The sequence below is a fragment of the Haematobia irritans genome, chromosome 4, assembly GCF_050003625.1.
Source record: "Haematobia irritans isolate KBUSLIRL chromosome 4, ASM5000362v1, whole genome shotgun sequence".
Taxonomy (NCBI): Eukaryota; Metazoa; Arthropoda; class Insecta; order Diptera; family Muscidae; genus Haematobia; species Haematobia irritans.
In genome coordinates this window covers 50253429-50270847 of record NC_134400.1, presented here as the reverse complement: position 1 = coordinate 50270847, position 17419 = coordinate 50253429, and the positions used below count along the sequence as shown (strand labels likewise).

General features: G+C 32.0%; 1 protein-coding gene across 1 annotated transcript; it reads left to right on the top strand.

The window, feature by feature from the left end:
* Positions 1-4900: 4900 nt before the first annotated feature.
* On the top strand, positions 4901-16414 carry LOC142233073 (protein scylla-like). Its single transcript, XM_075303858.1, has 2 exons — positions 4901-5800; positions 14750-16414. Exons 1-2 carry the CDS (start codon positions 5728-5730, stop codon positions 15292-15294), a joined length of 618 nt encoding a protein of 205 aa, XP_075159973.1. The 5' UTR covers positions 4901-5727; the 3' UTR covers positions 15295-16414.
* Positions 16415-17419: the final 1005 nt, after the last annotated feature.

Below are 17419 nucleotides of genomic sequence, written 5' to 3'. Positions count from 1 at the left end.
TTTTTTTTTACAAAATGTATATATTTGCCGTAATTAAAAGCCTATTTAGTCATTCTATCCCAAAAATGATCCTTCTCTATCAAGAATAGACCAGACAGTTAATATTCGTTTCAGACTCCGACATTGCAAATTCACACATGAGCGCGTCTTGGACAAGGATAGGGGAAATTCTTGTGTATTGAGTAAAAATTCTGTTTTTCTTCTTATCTCACAAAGACTCCATATGGACTAACTTACTTTTTAGACGACAATGTTAAGAAGGTTAATATACCAGCTATCAGTGACTAATACCCAAGTAATTCCCGTGTGGATGACAGTCGTTTGTAGAACTTCACTGTGGTGCAATGATTATTTAGCATGCCCGCCATGCATACGAAAGGTCATGGGTTCAATCCCAGTTTCAACCAAACACCAAAAAGTATTCGTCCATTATGATACCACATATACTAAAAGTACCTATTACATATAAGCACTTTTAGGTTCTACCATTGATCCCACCCGTTTATTTTCCGCAAGTAATCTAAATCTGTATGCTTCTAAAATTCGCTTACGACTTACACAAAATGCAGGATATTCACACACGAGGTATCTAATTGATTCCTTTTCATCCGTATCATGGCAGCTCATACAGTAGTCATTAAACTTCATACCAATAATTTTTGCAAACTCGCCTATCAGGCAACGACCCGTTATAGCAGATATCAGGAGTGATATCTGAGAACAATAGCATATGTACTGTGCGGTTTAAGTTTAAATGGGCGCATATTTGCTTGGTGCCGTTGCAAACCTGCAATTCTCCCATCGGACATTTGCCATCATAATAGTATTCTCAGGGAATAAGGTAATTTCTAGCCTTGCTAACTCATCCGCGTCGCAGTTCCCCGGTATGTTCCTGTGTACAGGCAGAATATGTAAAGTAGCCCCTAGCCTTGCTTACTCATAACTTTCGCAGTTCCCGTGGGTATGAACCCATATTAGGTGAATATTGTACTGCTCAGTCATCTCGTTGAAAGATTTGCGGCAGTCGAGGGCCGTTTTCGAGTTAAGGAACACAGAATCCAAGGATTTTATTGCAGGTTGACTGTCTGAGTATATTTTAATTCCAGCGCTACAATGATGTAAGTTTCAAGTCTTTTGAATATACTAAAAACCAACTTGTCCATCCAATTTGGAGTCATCGGTGTATAAATCTAGATAACGTTTATTCCAGGGGTTTGTGCGCACCACGCCTCAATGTTGGGAATTATATTTCAAACTTTTTGTCGAAAACTGGTTTCGCCAGAGTGCAATCCACTATGTTTGCTACGTCTGGCATTATTTCAAGGACCGAACTGTGACCGAACCTTTTTGCCGACCACAGCGATAGCTCGCGCAACCGTATTTAAAGCCGTTGCTGTAGATGATTGTTTGGCTAACATGTGTAAAGGAAGTAGATGCAGCATGACATTAAGGGAATCTGTTCTTGGCTTACTGAATGCGCCTGAGATACACATACGCTGAACTTTATCACAATTTTCGGTTTTAGTCCCCACTTTTTATACCCTCCACCGTAGGATGGGGGGTATATTAACTTTGTCATTCCGTTTGTAACACATCGAAATATTGCTCTAAGACCCCATAAAGTATATATATTCTGGGTCGTGGTGAAATTCTGAGTCGATCTGAGCATGTCCGTCCGTCCGTCCGTCTGTTGAAATCACGCTAACTTCCGAACGAAACAAGCTATCGACTTGAAACTTTGCACAAGTAGTTGTTATTGATGTAGGTCGGATGGTATTGCAAATGGGCCATATCGGTCCACTTTTACGTATAGCCCCCATATAAACGGACCCCCAAATTTGGCTTGCGAGGCCTCTAAGAGAAGCAAATTTCATCCGATCTGGCTGAAATTTGGTACATGGTGTTAGTATATGGTCTCTAACAACCATGCAAAAATTGGTCCAAATCGGTCCATAATTATATATAGCCCCCATATAAACCGATCCCCCAATTTGGCTTGCGAGGCCTCTAAGAGAAGAAAATTTCATCCGATCCGGCTGAAATTTGGTACATGGTGTTAGTATATAGTCTCTAATCACCATGCAAAAATTGGTCCACATCGGTCCATAATTATATATAGCTCCCATATAAACCGATCGCCAGATTTGACCTCCGGAGCCTCTTGGAAGACCAAAATTCATCTGATTCAATTGAAATTTAGTACGTGGTGTTAATATATGGCCTCAAATACCCATGCAAAAATTGGTCGAAATCGGTCAATAATTATATATAGGCCCCATATAGACTGATCCCCAGATTTGACCTCCGGAGCCCCTTGGAAGAGCAAAATTCATCCGATTCGGTTGAAATTTTGTACGTGATGTTAGTAGATGGTATCCAACAACCATGCAGGAATTGGTTCATATCAGACCATAATTATATATAGCCCCCATATAAGCCGATCCCCAGATTTGACCTCTGATGCCTTTTGGAGAAGCAAAATTCATTCGATCTGGTTGAAATTTTGTACGTGGTGGTAGTATATGATATTTAACAACCATGCCAAAAGTGGTCCATATCAGTCCATAATCATATATAGCCCCCATTTAATCCGATCCCGAGATTTGGTTTTGGAGCCCCTTGGAGGAACAAATTTCATCCGAGTCAGTTGAAATTTGTGTATAGTTATATATAGCCCTCAGATAAATCGATCCCCAATCACACAAAAATTGGTCCATATCAATAATTGTATATAGCCCCCATATAAGCGACCCCCTTATTTTAATTCTGGCTCCCTACATACCGTGCAAAAGTCCATATCGATTCGTAATTATTTGTAGACTTACCTAAACATACATTTTTTGTCTAAATGGACTAACTCACAAATTAGAAAAAAAGTTTCTACGCAATCCATGGTGGAGCGTACATAAGATTCGGCCTGGCCGAACTTACGGCCGTTTATACTTGTTTCTATTGCCTTTTGGCACGAGTACAAAGCTACCGCGGCTTTTCTCGCCCTTTCCTCAATATTAAGCTTAAAGTTCAGCATCCTTTTCCAAAATAGCCCCCAGGTATTTTGCACACTCACCAATAGGGATTTCAATACCCCTAGGGATATAGGCTTAACGGTGGGAATTTTGCGTTGTTTGCATGACTTGTTCTATCTTTGCAGGATTTATCCCTAGACCATTTTCCCTCCCCCACCTATCAGTAATTCAGAGGGCTCTTTGTATAATATCTCTAATTGTGGAAGGGAATTTTCCACCGACTGCTAGAGCCACATCATCGGCATATGCCACCACTATTATTCTTCCCTTTTCTACGGAAACCAGACGGTTTTTTATAGCAACATTCAAAAGAAGAGGTGACAGAACTCCTCCTTTGGGAGTGCCTCTGTTCATATATCTTTGTATGTTTGCTTGTCCTGGTGTGACTGAAATACGTCGCTTCGTTAGAAGTTAACAGCCTAAAAATTCCTTGGTCAGCATTTAGAGTTGTCAATCCATTTAATACAGAGCTTTGATGGACGTTATTGAATGGCCCTTCGATGTCTAGAAAAGCCACAATTGTTTATTCATTGGCTGATAGTGAGCTTTCAATAAAGTTGACTAGTTCATCCAATGCGGTCTCAGTAGATCTGCCCTTCGAGTAAGCATCTTGTCGTTTCGAGAGCAATCTTACGTCAATGCTACGTCTAAGCTAAATATGTATCAGCCTCTCCAGAGTCTTAAGAAGGAATAAGGATTAGCTGATTGGTCGGAAATCCTCCGCACTCGAGTGAGAGGCTTTTCCTGATTTAGGTATGAAAACGACTTTTGTTTCGCTCCACTTTCCTGGAATATGTATCTGCTAAGTTGATACACCCTATATATATATATATATATATATATATATATATATATCTATATATATATATATATATATATATATATATATATATATATATATCGCCTGCAACTACGTTGTAATTCTGTCAGTCACTTATTGTAACTCCGCCGGAGTAATTGCGTCAGATCCGTAGATTTAAAAGCTCCAAAACTATTTAAAACCCATTTTATTCTACATTCCAATACAATTTCCTCGATAGCCTCTGTGACACCACCACAATATGGTTCACTCGTCTGATTTCCAGGAAAATGTATGTCCAATAGTACCTCCAGCCTCACTGGACGTTGTCTAATTGCCCTGCCCTCCTAATTGCTGGAGAGTGTTGCAACGTGGTTTTACCGCAATGTGGATCGCCGTTCGGACTTGACTATAAAAAGGAGGTCCCTTGTCATTGAGCAAAACATAGAATAGGGCAGGACTCAATGATAAGGAAGAAGTTCACAACTTTGGTATCACTATGGATTCAATAGTCTAAGTGAGCCTGAAATATCTGGATGCCACTATACTTAACCTAACCGAAATGTTGGAGTGCTCTAGGCTAGTTTTCCTGCCAAGTATAAAGCCATCACACAGTAACAGAAAATATTCATCTGTCATGTCTGAAATATACATTTCTCTAGGATTCTTTATTTAAAATCCTACCATCATATAGCATCGATACAATCCCGATTCCAGTAAGCATTTCAATTGTTAAACAACCCTACCATATGGAGGGACAGAGAGTAGAGAAACTATACATATTTTTGTTGTTGTGTTTACTTGTTTGTCGACTATAAATCGGTGACACACATACAAATGAACGATGAAATATCCATTCAAGCAACCGACAATACGCACGCGAGTGCATATGGACTGAAAATTGCTCTATACTCGCCCAAGAGCCACTCTACAAAACAACAATCAGTAATAACCAACGCGTACGCCGCTGTCTGCTTGTTAGCGGTACACACATACACACACACACTCATATACATCTAATGTTGTTTTTGTTTGTTGGCCGTTGAGTATAAAAGACTTGACACACAGCTGTTTACCAGTTAGTTGCTTTGAAACACTGCTGATATTCACAGTGATACGTTATAAACGCGGTGAATTTAAAAAGAAAAGGAAGACGTTCGTTTTCTGTTAAACACCTCCCCCCTCAAACCACAGCAAAGATAGATCTACTCATAGAAAAAACAAAAAGAAATTTAGCTTAGTGTCACTTACGGATTATGAAAAATTGCTATAAAAAATTATTTCCATTAGAAGTGAAATCACCGAATATCAGAGAGCGTGTCTACGAAACCACAGCACAACTCAAAGTTCAACTTGCCCTATGAAACTCTATTGTATTCAAAAAACGAATAATTTAATGACAGTACTATAAATAATAATCAGAATAATTTGCCTTAATTATAACTACATGAATAAAGTGGCCATTATTTAATTATATGTAATTGAAACACAAAACAAGAAAACCAAACCACCAAGCCTATGAAACGATAAATAAACATAGACCATTGCCAAATTGCTTTCTCCCCCACCCTAAAGGAAGAAAAAATATATATATCTCTATATGTTTATGTAAAATTATGATAAAACTCCTAGTAGTTTTCCACAAACAGAAAAATTATTAATTAAGAAATTCATAAAAGCTTTAATTACAAAAAAAAAAAAAACAAAAACTAAGCTTTGTGTGATAAAAAAAAACTTAGTGCACGTGCGCGAGTCTGTGATCCACCACCATTCATCCCATTTTGTTGATCGTCAAGCGAAAGAAGCAGGGTCCGGCCTACGTGACCAATTCTGATTGCCTTCATCATTTTAAATTTGACTAATTCTAATATTGATTATCAGAACTGTTACGATCAGCAGAATATGGAAGTGCTAACTGTGCAAAATCAATTCAACGATCAGCATTATAATGACATTACAGCCACTAGATTACGAAGTAAGTAATGAATTCCTTATGGCCTAGTATGTATTTATTTTGGGGCGATTCTAAATTCACATGTTCCCGTTTTTCTCATTAAAAAAAAAAAAAAAAAAAAAACTGATTATTATTGGCGATTAATTCACATCTGTTTCTATTTGTTTTCCCATATTTGTATTTGATTCTGTTCGGCCATGCCTCATGAAAATCGCCTAACATATGGACGAGATTTGTTCAAGCACGTGTTCTAAGAAATTTCATTTAATTATTTTCTTTGTTTTGTTTATACTTTGGAAATAGCAGACCTTGACATATTTATTGACGGTTTAAGGGAGTATGAGTAACACACATTCGAATTTATTTCAAAATACATTTTTGTTTGTTTTATCAAGCCTCTTGTTTTCTTCTTCCTTTTGTTCAAATACACGTACACTTGGTACGTATGCATTCATATATGAATTTAATATTTATGTGTTTGAAATAATAATTTTATTTGATTTTAAGACTTTGAAATTCTACTTCAATCTGGTTGCAAAGCATATGAATTTTAATTTTGTTTACCAAAAAATATAGGATTAAGATAAGAAGTTGAAATTGAAATCTTCAAGCTCTTTTGCATACAGTAAAACACATAAGTCTTCAATATGAAATTGTAAATTTGAGTAGATAATTGAGTAGAAGAAAATGTTAATAATATTACAAATTAAATTTACTAAATATTATAGAAATTATAATTTACTATAAAGTTCAAGAGCTGTTCAGATTTATGTTTTACTGCCCTTTTTGTCAAACCAAAGTAATGGCCCATATATATTTCCGTTAGTCATTTTCAATGAAATCTATGATCAGAATATAATTGGATAAGTCCCGTTAGTTTAAAAGCATTAGATTTTTTTTGCACACACCGCCCTTTGTACACTTATAAAATAGAATCTGTAAAACATAAACAATTTTCTATTAGTTGTATGTGTGCTTTGCCGTAATTGCTTCTGTCAAATTCAGTTGCTCTTATTGGTTGTTTTGTTTGTGTGTATGCTTGCCCATAATCCTTCCGTCAAATTCCATTTCTCTTATTGGTTGGTTTGCTTGTGAGTGTGATACACTAAGAAATTGAAATCAGCTGCAGGACTCTAAAAGATGGTACAATTGTTGGTACATTCCACTTCTCAAAGTACAATGGTACCAAAATGACTTATTTGGTACAATTTAAAATACTCAGTTAATCTTCAAAATACTCGAGAAATACCAAGTAATTAATTTTACACATATTTCAGGTACCTACCAATTTACAATCAAATGAGATAAAAAATGTCCATTTAAAATTTGGAGTTCGATGCGTATCTGACAATAAAATAATCTATATTTAAAATATTATGTTTTTGTTGTTGTTGTTTTTCTGTTTTTTCGATCTTGAGATCTATATGTATTTTTATTTTTCTTCAATATTTCGCAATTTCCCTGAATTGCTGCTTCAGGAATTGCAATAAAGAAACCAGAAGAAGGTCAGTGTGCACTGCACACTGACCAGAGAACTGCAACCGGTGGCTTTTTTTCGTATCGCAATCTTACCCACAAAATGTCGGTGGAAGTGAGTAAGACACTAATTACCATGCGATCTTTTACATTGATACAAATGCGAGAATAAAAACACCACTAGTATATAACAATGTTCGTATGCAGTGTCTTGCAATCTTAAACCAATCGACATCGTAACAACGCTCGGTAAACAAAAAACGAGGTTGGCACTTAAGTGTGATTGCACTCAACAACAACAATTACTAGCAGTTGGCCAGTGTTGCCAATTTGGTGCTTTTAGCACCAAATTTAGTGCTTTTTGATTTCTAAAAAGTACCAAATTGCCTTTTTGGGGCCTTTTCAAAAAAAGCACCAACTTGGTGCTTTCTGGCATTTTCATTTAGTGCTTTTGGTGCTTTTTTTATTTTGAACAGTATTAAGTTTAATTGATACAAAAATTTTGATTAGACTTTCAAGAGCCGAAGAAACTCAAATTTATTGCCAAATGTAGAATTTGATTGTTATGAAGTTGGTATTGATTATTTTTTAATTAATATTGTTATTTAGGGTATTCTGTACGAAAGTCGAGCGATGAGTGTCGAATTTTCGAATTTGGTAAAGATGTCATTAAAAACGTTTGTATTAAATTCACAAAAGCACGCACAACTGAAATAAGACTCCTTCCCTATATTAATATAGACTCCTTCCATATATTAATATTTTGAAAGTTGAAAAACATCACTGATCAAAATGAATTGGACGAAAGCATTAAAACTGATCAAAGTGTATACTTGAATAGCGGTTCATAATGGTGAGTACTAAGTTCGAGTTTTGTCGCTAAAGTGAAAACTATATCAGTAAAAAAGGCATAAAATTATGCATATTTGCTGCAAATTTTATTATAACTTGATGGGGAATAGCCAAAAGCAAATTTTCACAAAGTTTGTATTCCTTAAAATGAATTATTAAAGAAATTGTAATTGTCAAAAAATGACTATTTTAGCAGCTAAACTCGATCTTAATACCCACCTTAACTTCTTAAAATTCAATTCACAAAAGTTCTATAATAGGTACATCTTCGGAAGCTTTTTTTAGTAGAGCATTTAATTTTCGATTTTGTGGTGGAAGGTGGTATGTTAGAATTTATAATATATTTTTGGTGCTTTTTGGCCTTGGGGAGTTGGCAACACTGCAGTTGGCATTAGCTCAAGAGAATTGAGAGAGTACCAAATAAGAGAATACCAAACTGCTGAGATATGGGTAACCAATTTGTGTGATTGCTTTACTATGGTGTTTTCGAGAGACCAACACTCATACTAACAAACACCGACAGTCGTCGGTTGCATTGGATATTGGTGGTTGAAATTTTGCTATTACAAAATTAACATTTTATTTTTTTTTATTACAATTGATCTGCTACTCCTTTGATCCTTTGTATATTTTCGGAACAAAAATATGATCCGTGTTTGCGCTATAAACCCACACAAATAGTTTTAATAAATAAATTAATTTTTAATTCGAATTGTAAACGGCGCCAGCTATAAACGTCAGTTTTTCAACTCGAAAAAAACAAAGTACCACAAATGGAAAAATTTCGCTAGTTTTTCGCATTTTGTAGTTTTGTATGGAGTTTCAAGGCGAAAACCGAACAGAGTACCGGCCTTTACTGAATGCGCCTTGGATACACACGCACGCCATTCGCTGATTTTTTTTCGAAATATTCGAAAACTGCAGACAACATTATTATCGCTTTCAATTCGAACTTTTCCCTATTTGCACGAGTATAAGGCTACTCTTGTATTTGAGCCCGAATTCAATATTGCATCGCCTACTATTATGTCTATACGACAAAAACAAAAGAAAGAATTATATAAAATATCCTTAAAAGAGATTTGGGGTTTTTCGAAGATATGTGAACAGAGGCACTCCCGACGAAGAAGTTCTATCCCCTCTTCTTTGAAATGTTGCTATAAACAACATTCTGCACGGACGAAAAGACTGTTTTTCGTATGTTTGGGTGTAAAAATTATATATTTGGATTTCAAATTTTGTTTGGGACATATGTTAATATGTTAGAACATATTATGTTTGGGACATAAATTGTTTGTAAATATAATATGCTTAGATGCAAACATATATTAATTTGGAAATAGCATATTAACATACTCGTAAACAGAAACAGAGACCTAGAGAGTATGCTGCAAGTAAAATAATGGAAGTAACCAATTGGCGCCTTAAAAATATATCCACACAAAGAAAATTTCATTAACATTTTTTTCTACCAGCGTGTGCCCTAAGGTGAAACATAATATGTTTGAATAATACAAACAATATTTTGTTTGAACCAATCCTGAAAATATATATGCTTGAAGCAAAATGTGTTTGAGGTATATGTTACAGAAGCGATTTTTTGAGGCTGTGGTTTTCTTAGAAAACAAACTGTGGAATACGCAGTTGATGGGGCTTTAGCAGTCAAGGGAAAATTCCCATCTACACTTATATACATATATTATACAGGGAGCCTTCCGGATAACTGAGATATAGGCGAAAGAGAATGGTGTAGGGGTAAATCCTGCCAGAATTGGCCATGTACTGCAAAGAACGCAAAATTCCCACGGTTAAGCCCATTAGGAGGTATTGAAATGCCAATTGATGAGTGCGCAAAGGTATAGTGGTTGCCCGTTATTTTCAGGTTCACTTAGACTATACAGTTCATTGTGATAACACAGTGGTAAACTTCTCTCTTGCCATTACGTGCTGCCCGATTTAATGTTTAGCTCAATGACAAGGGCGAACGAATTTTAACCTTTCAGTGTAATCACTTAGAGAAGCTTTGAAACACTCGGAAATATCGTCAGCATTACTTAGAGAGAATAATCCACCGCTGAAAAAGGTTTTGGTGTTCGATCGAAACAGGGATTGAACCCATGACCATGGCGGACATGTTAACCATTGCACGAAGGTGGCTCCCAAATTTTAAGCTTAATATTGAAGAAAGAGCGAGAAAAGCGAGTAATATCGTCAGTAGTACACTTTGGTGATTCCCAACACTGAGTAGCACCCGTTTTCAACTTCACTTGAAGAAGTAGATCCCTTATTAGTTAAATGATCGTAACATTCGTTCCTCCTCTTATGTCCGTGGGAAATTTTATATTTAAAGAAATTGGAAAAAATCGCACGATGTTTTCTTAGTTACGCTAAAACGAATTTTAATTTCGTTTAAACAGCTACTCGTATAGCAATCAATCAACTTGTTTACGATTTACAATTGAATCATTTACATGTTTTTGTTTTTTTTTTTTTTTTTTTGTAAAGAAGATAAATTACAAATGTCTAAATTACTTAGTCTGGGAAATTTACTAATTAATTGCTTAATAATAAACGAAATAAGAAGCTATGGCTAACTACACTATGCTACGCTAAAATGATGGTCCCGGGCTAATATGGTATTTTTGAGTTTTCTCAAAATGGACTATCAATCATAGTTTATGATCGTCTCAAAGTGATACATCATTCTTCAAACTAGCTGCCATTAAATGAATATACTGTGTGGTTATAAATTCGTTAATATTAGTTAACAAGGTTTATTGTAAATTTACATAAATCAATAATTTAATTGATGTTTAAAAAAAAATCTTCTATTTTGAATAGAAAAAATATCGAAATAAAGGATAGCTCTTGCATTATTTGAAAATTTTCCACAATTAATCGATGGGATTTTGCCCTTACAATCAATAGCAAGCGTTGTATTAATTAACATCCATTAACAATGAATTTAATTAATTTAAATTTGTCTCACATACACTGTAAGAAATATAGAATCAATAATAAGCATTATCTACGATAGATGTTTTTGACTGCACCGAAAAACAAAGTAAACTATTTTATAGGAAGAATAAACTAACTTGTACGAAAATTGAACTAAATTTTACTCCACAATTTTAGATTTTCACAAAGCGTTGTTAAAATCAGGAAAATTTAATGCCCGTTTAATGCAGTTCTCGAAATTAGTTCCTCTCATAGAAGAAGAAATTAACTAAAATTAAAGAAGAAAATCATTGGCGCCAAATCATGACCATTTTAACCATACAGTAGTTCATTCTTACTATTTTTGGGAATCGTACGAAAATTTTCATTTGCTTTAGTTCATATTGAACTTATGTGTACGGTGATTGAACTTTATACTCACGTTTAGTTCTTAAAATATTTGAGACATACTTAAAAAAACGAAATTTTCATTGAGCTGTGGAAAATTTCGCAAAAAATAATTAAATTTAACTACAAACAAATAATTTTTTTTGCAATAAAAATATGTTTAATTTACCTTTAGTTTAACTATGGAAATTTTTTTCTGTGTATTTAAAAATTTGCAAACATTTAAATTTAATTTTTCAAGATTTTAAAAATCTTTAAATATCATATTTTCCAATTTTTAAAATTTTTGAAAAAAAAATCAATTTGAATTTTTTCAAAATAGGAAAACATTTTTTTTATAATCTGAAATATCCAACAGACATTTCAGATTTTGATCTTGAATTTTGATCTTGAATTTTTAGTAATTTGTAAAGCATATAAAATCGTCATTTAATATTGAATTGCTTAAAAAAAAATTTTTTTTTTGAGTGTATAATTCAGTATTAATATATTTTTAATAGCCACAATATTAGCACTCTTTCCAAAATTAATCAATCGGTTCTCGATTTATTTTAAATCATTTTACAAAAATAGATTTGCTGTGCTTTATAACAAATCAGCATTTTTGTTTATTTGTTTTTTTTTTTTTTTGTTTTGCAAAACAACTAAAACATGATAATTCGATTATTTAAAGTATAGGTAGGGCGATTTCGAAATTTCGCCAAGTTTTGTTTTATTTTATATTAAATTAAAGTCTGTGCCCGATTTTCGTGTTGATAATCTATAATATTTAATTAGTGCTATATATATCCATATTTTAAAAGAAATTATTAGTTTGTTTATCACACATCACAACCAAATAAAGTCTACACTTATATTAAGAGTGTCATATATTCATAAATTATTAATTTTATTATAATTGTTCCAGTTTTTATTTGTTGTTGTTCAAGACATGCATGATATCTATCACGTCATTTCTTGATTGGTTTCCAATGTATGTATTTACATTTAAACATACTATACAAATATTTGTTGATCGTTTTTCATTCTCATCAGATTACGAGGTTTTAATTTGTTCTAGTTTTTGTTTGGACTGTCTCTTCAATTCAATCAAAATAAACCAGAAACGTTAGGATAATAATAAAAAAAATGATATTTCTCAATGGAAATCTAAATTTGGAATAAATTAAGTAGGCGTTAATTTATGGTCATCTCATGAAAAAAAAATCTAAAATAATATGTAAATCAAAGTAAAGTACAAATTAATAATAAAACAGGTTTCATAATTTTTTTTAATAAAAAAAAAAACAATTATACAATTTTATTCAATTAATTTAAACTAAATGAGATAAAAGTACTCGATTAAATGCAATATAATGTAATTTAAATAGCATTTGTTATTTGTTTTATTTCTATAAATTCACAAAAAGTAATTTATTAATGCTACATAAATTTAAAATAAAAAGTAAATAAATTAAATTTAACAATCGATCAAATGTACGAATGCAAATCGAAATTTGAAATAATTTAAGAAGGCGTTAATTTATGGCCACCTCGTAAAAAATAAAAAATATGTAAATTAAACTAAAGTACAAATTAATATTATAAAGGTCTGGTAATTATAGAAATTTATTCAATTAATTATTATTTTTTTCACTTAAATCAACAAAGTAGATGGCAAAATTTGTCTATTGCTAAAATTAGAGAACATATTTTAAAGGATATCGAAATAAGCTAAATGAAATTAATCAAAATCAATTTAAATTAAACTACATAACATTAAACTATTTTAAATAATATAAATTCAAATAGTTTAATTTAAATGTTTAAATCAATTTTAATCAGATTGGATTCAATTAAATTGAACTAAATTAAGTAAAACAATTAAATTAAGCGTAATTAAATGTGGAAAAAAGTTTTTCATAAATTTTATATTAAATTATTTCTCTTTCTAGTATAATTGTTTGATTGTCTACATAAAATGAAATAAAATAAAATAAAATAAATTAAAATAAAACATTGTTTACTAAATAAAACTAAATGAATTCGAAGAATTTAAATCACTTACATTACATTAGGCTAATTTAAATTAAAGTAGATACAATTGCCTAAAATTCAGTTTAAAAGAATTAAAAATAAAGTAAATTTAATAAAATAATATAAATCAAATTAAATTAACTTAAATTAAATAATACAGAACTATTTGATTTAAATTCTATTTTATGTAACATAAGTAGCATTCGTTATTTTATTTATTTATTCAAACAAACAAAACGTTAATTTATTAACACTAAACGAAGTTTAATACCTTAATATAAACATTAAATAATTTAAATTTAATAATATAAAATAAATTTGATCAACTACTTTAAATCAAATTAAATGCATTTTATCTAAATGAAATAAATAAATTATATTTTGTTAATTAAATTAAATTACATTTGTTTAAGTTAAACCGTAAAACAAAATTTAATAATGCTCGAAATAGGTGAAGGTATTATACCTTAATATACCTTATTAAAAAAACCTATTTAGTAAAATAGGCTTAACACTAGCTCTGTCATCAATCTTTCCTCTTCTAATGTAGGAGTAATTATGAACTACTCATATTTGTAAATAGTGCTAGTGCTGGGGCTTAGTATTTTCCTATTTAATCAGAGTACTCTGAATAATATTACCTTTAGACCAAAGATAGAAGACGCATTTCTCAGAGACAGAGATTTTTTTCTAAAGCAAAAGTCTACAAAATCTTCATTTAAGGCGTTTTGTTCTTGGATATAGATGGTTCGATTTTAAAATGGTGATCTTTACATAAAAGAAAATTCTTATTTTCTTAAATTCGATCATTTTATTTTTAACTTAGCTCTAAAAATAAAAATCAATCAAAAATAGGAGATGGCCTCCAAGATTATATCTTAAAGACACTATTTACTTGAAATATGACCCCTAATATCTATGGGATTGGGTAATCGTCTTTTTTTAGAGTATAATAAACTCTTCTAGATTACAATTTATGATGGAATCAGTTAATTTCACTCACAAAGGGAATGACGTTGTTATGAGCATTTATTCGGTTTTTCTTCATAATTTCTTCAGTTTCTTCATCGAGAAACCATTAATTTAAATTTTACTTAACTTCATACATATGTGTCTCCGCATCATCATACATCGTACGATTATTCATAAATATTTTCTGTTTAAATTACCCAAGCACAATAAGCATTTAAAATTTTTATATTTACAGCTCAATTAGTTGAATTTCCTTTTTACTTAATTGTTCGTTTTTTTTTCTCCATTTCTTTTTGTGTATATTTTTAGGTTGGTCAAGATCTTTGAGCAATAACGCACAGGAACAAGAAAATCAACGTCATCACCACCAGTATCATCATTTACAGCATCATCACCATCATCAGCATCATCAACTGCCACAAACTGAGGAGCAAATTGACTGTGATAGCATCGATGCGGCCGCAGTGAATGAACTTTCACAGCGCCTACTCACTGAATTGCGCGCCGCAAAAACGCGTAATCTCACCTGCACCGAAGTCTCCTTACCCAGTGATCTCACCCAACGCATAGCCACCGATATTGTGCGTGTATCGGAGCGTGAACCATGTGGTATACGCGGCTGTACAGTTTTCGTTGAATACGAAGAAGAAGCCAATAGTCTCAAGCGCATAGCCAAACTGAAATTGGATGAAGAAATGGTATCGACCTTTGAGGTATATTTGACCTTGCGTCAAGACAAAAGGGGCTGGACCGCTTTATTGCCACAATTCATTAAGGGTCTGTCGCGTACAATAACCATTAGTCCCGATTATACGATCGTTAAGCGTAAGCTTTATTCGCACGATAGCAATTGAGAGCGAGCAGCAGAGCAAAAGCCTTTTTCTATTTTTTGGTATCATAAAAACAACACCATCAAAGATACAAAACATTGTAGTGATATAGTAGCTGTAGTAAAACAACAAAGAGAGAGAGAGAGAATACGTGAGAATGAATGATTGAGATTGAATGAGAGTATGAAACAACATAAGATCGTGTTGTGCAATCTTATGGACATATTGCCCACAAAAGCTTCTATATTGGAAGCGTTAAGTATTTTGAAACGAGCTACTCTACGAACGAGAAGCTTCGTCCGAAGGATTAATCCTACAAATCGGTAAATGACGATGAAGCTCATTAAATGAGCGTTTAAACATCAAGTAAACAATTACCAACATACATACATACATACATAGATATACGTAATAATTAATTAATTTTTAATTGATTAACACAAAATAAAAGTATTTTGAATTCATCATCCCACCTATACTCACCACTGTTATAATTATAGAAAGTAAAAAAAAAAAAAAACAACAACATAGAAATTCAAAATTTATGTTTATGTTTTTAAGAACTTTATATTTATTTAAGAGATATTTTTATATTGTTTTCGTAATTTTTTGTATGTCAAAACACCACAAATAGGCATTCAAAAAAAAAAAAAACAAAACAAAACAAAAAAATCGACAGATTGACATATTGACGGACATGGTAGACGTACAGATATAATGTCAGGTTTCAAAACTGTTATATACGCAGAGAAGGAATATGATCACCTCAAACATGTTTCAAGAGCAAAATGTTATTTTTGTATGGTGACCATGTAACATGTTTGTCACTAAAATGTTATTTTTTCGTTAAATATAACCTGCTTGCCGAAATCGGATACATGATTTCCGAGAAAATAACCTGCTTGCCGAAAACCATGTTACATGGTCACCACCCAAAAATAACATTTTGCTCTTAAAACATGTTTGAGGTGATCATATTCCTTCTCTGGGTGTACATAAGGGTGTCCCGAATCAAGCCTATGTAACCATGATAGATAAATGCCAAACAGTATTTTGGGAAATATAATGCAGTAAAACTTACAATAAAATTTAATATTTAAAATGGTTTACTTTTCCATGAAAATATTTATTTTTTGAACATACTTTTAGATATACATAAAAAAAGAATTGGCTCCTACACGAAATTTTAGATAACCGAAATTCCTTCAAGACCATCGTCTCTAATCTATAGCCTTAATGAGAATTACTTAAAGGCAAAAAACATCGTTTGTCTAAAATCCAGTTCCTTGAAAAGGAAATTTATTACATATATTTGTCATTTTTGCTATTTATTTTTTATTTTCAGTTGTTTTTATTTGCATCGTATATCACCAATATGAAAATATCTATCTTTTGAGGCTAGTAGAGTATAAAACAATTTTATTACTATTTTATTCGGTACACCCTAGTATAGCTTTCAAATTAATTGTGATTTCTGTTCTCGTTTTTTAATTGCCATGGTTTTTATGGGCCATACCTCATTATTTGCACTCTAGCACATAGCCATACAACGAGAAGAGAAGAACCTCTAGAGTTTTCTTTATTACCATCGCATATGGCTCTAGCCCAAAAACATAATGAGCACAAAGAAAACGCAACAAGAAATTTTATATGCAAACCCATTGGAAAAAAAACTGTAAAGAAAATTTCAAATAAAAAATGAAAGAAAAAAACTCATGAAAAATGTGATACTGATTAAGTTTCTTAGTATAGTATGTAAGTACTAATAAACTAAAAAAAAAAACAGAAAATATATAATAATTATAATAAAAGAAAATTACAAAGAACATTCGTAAATTATTAAAAAATGCAACGCTTAATTTCAATGAGATTAATTTCTTAGAATTCCCTAAAAAAACAATAGCAAAATATTTTTGTTACAAATCACACCATCAATATAATTTCTATAGAATTTCCAGTAATTTTGTTTAGCATAAATATTAATAAATGATTTCTTTCTCCATAGTATTTTCCATTAAATAAATAAATAAAAACGAAATCAAACCAATTTCAAAATAAAACTTCTTTTTTCAAAATCCATCGTTAGCAGAGATTTTGAAAAATATTCTTTTTTAATTGCTTATTTTCTTGTTTTATTTAACACTCAAAA

Excerpts from the sequence above, each read along its gene's own strand:
- LOC142233073 (XM_075303858.1), top strand. The coding sequence starts at position 5,728 with ATGGAAGTGCTAACTGTGCAAAATCAATTCAACGATCAGCATTATAAT. Across the intron at positions 5,801-14,749 it reads TACAGCCACTAGATTACGAA|GTTGGTCAAGATCTTTGAGC; the intron begins GTAAGTAATGAA and ends GTATATTTTTAG.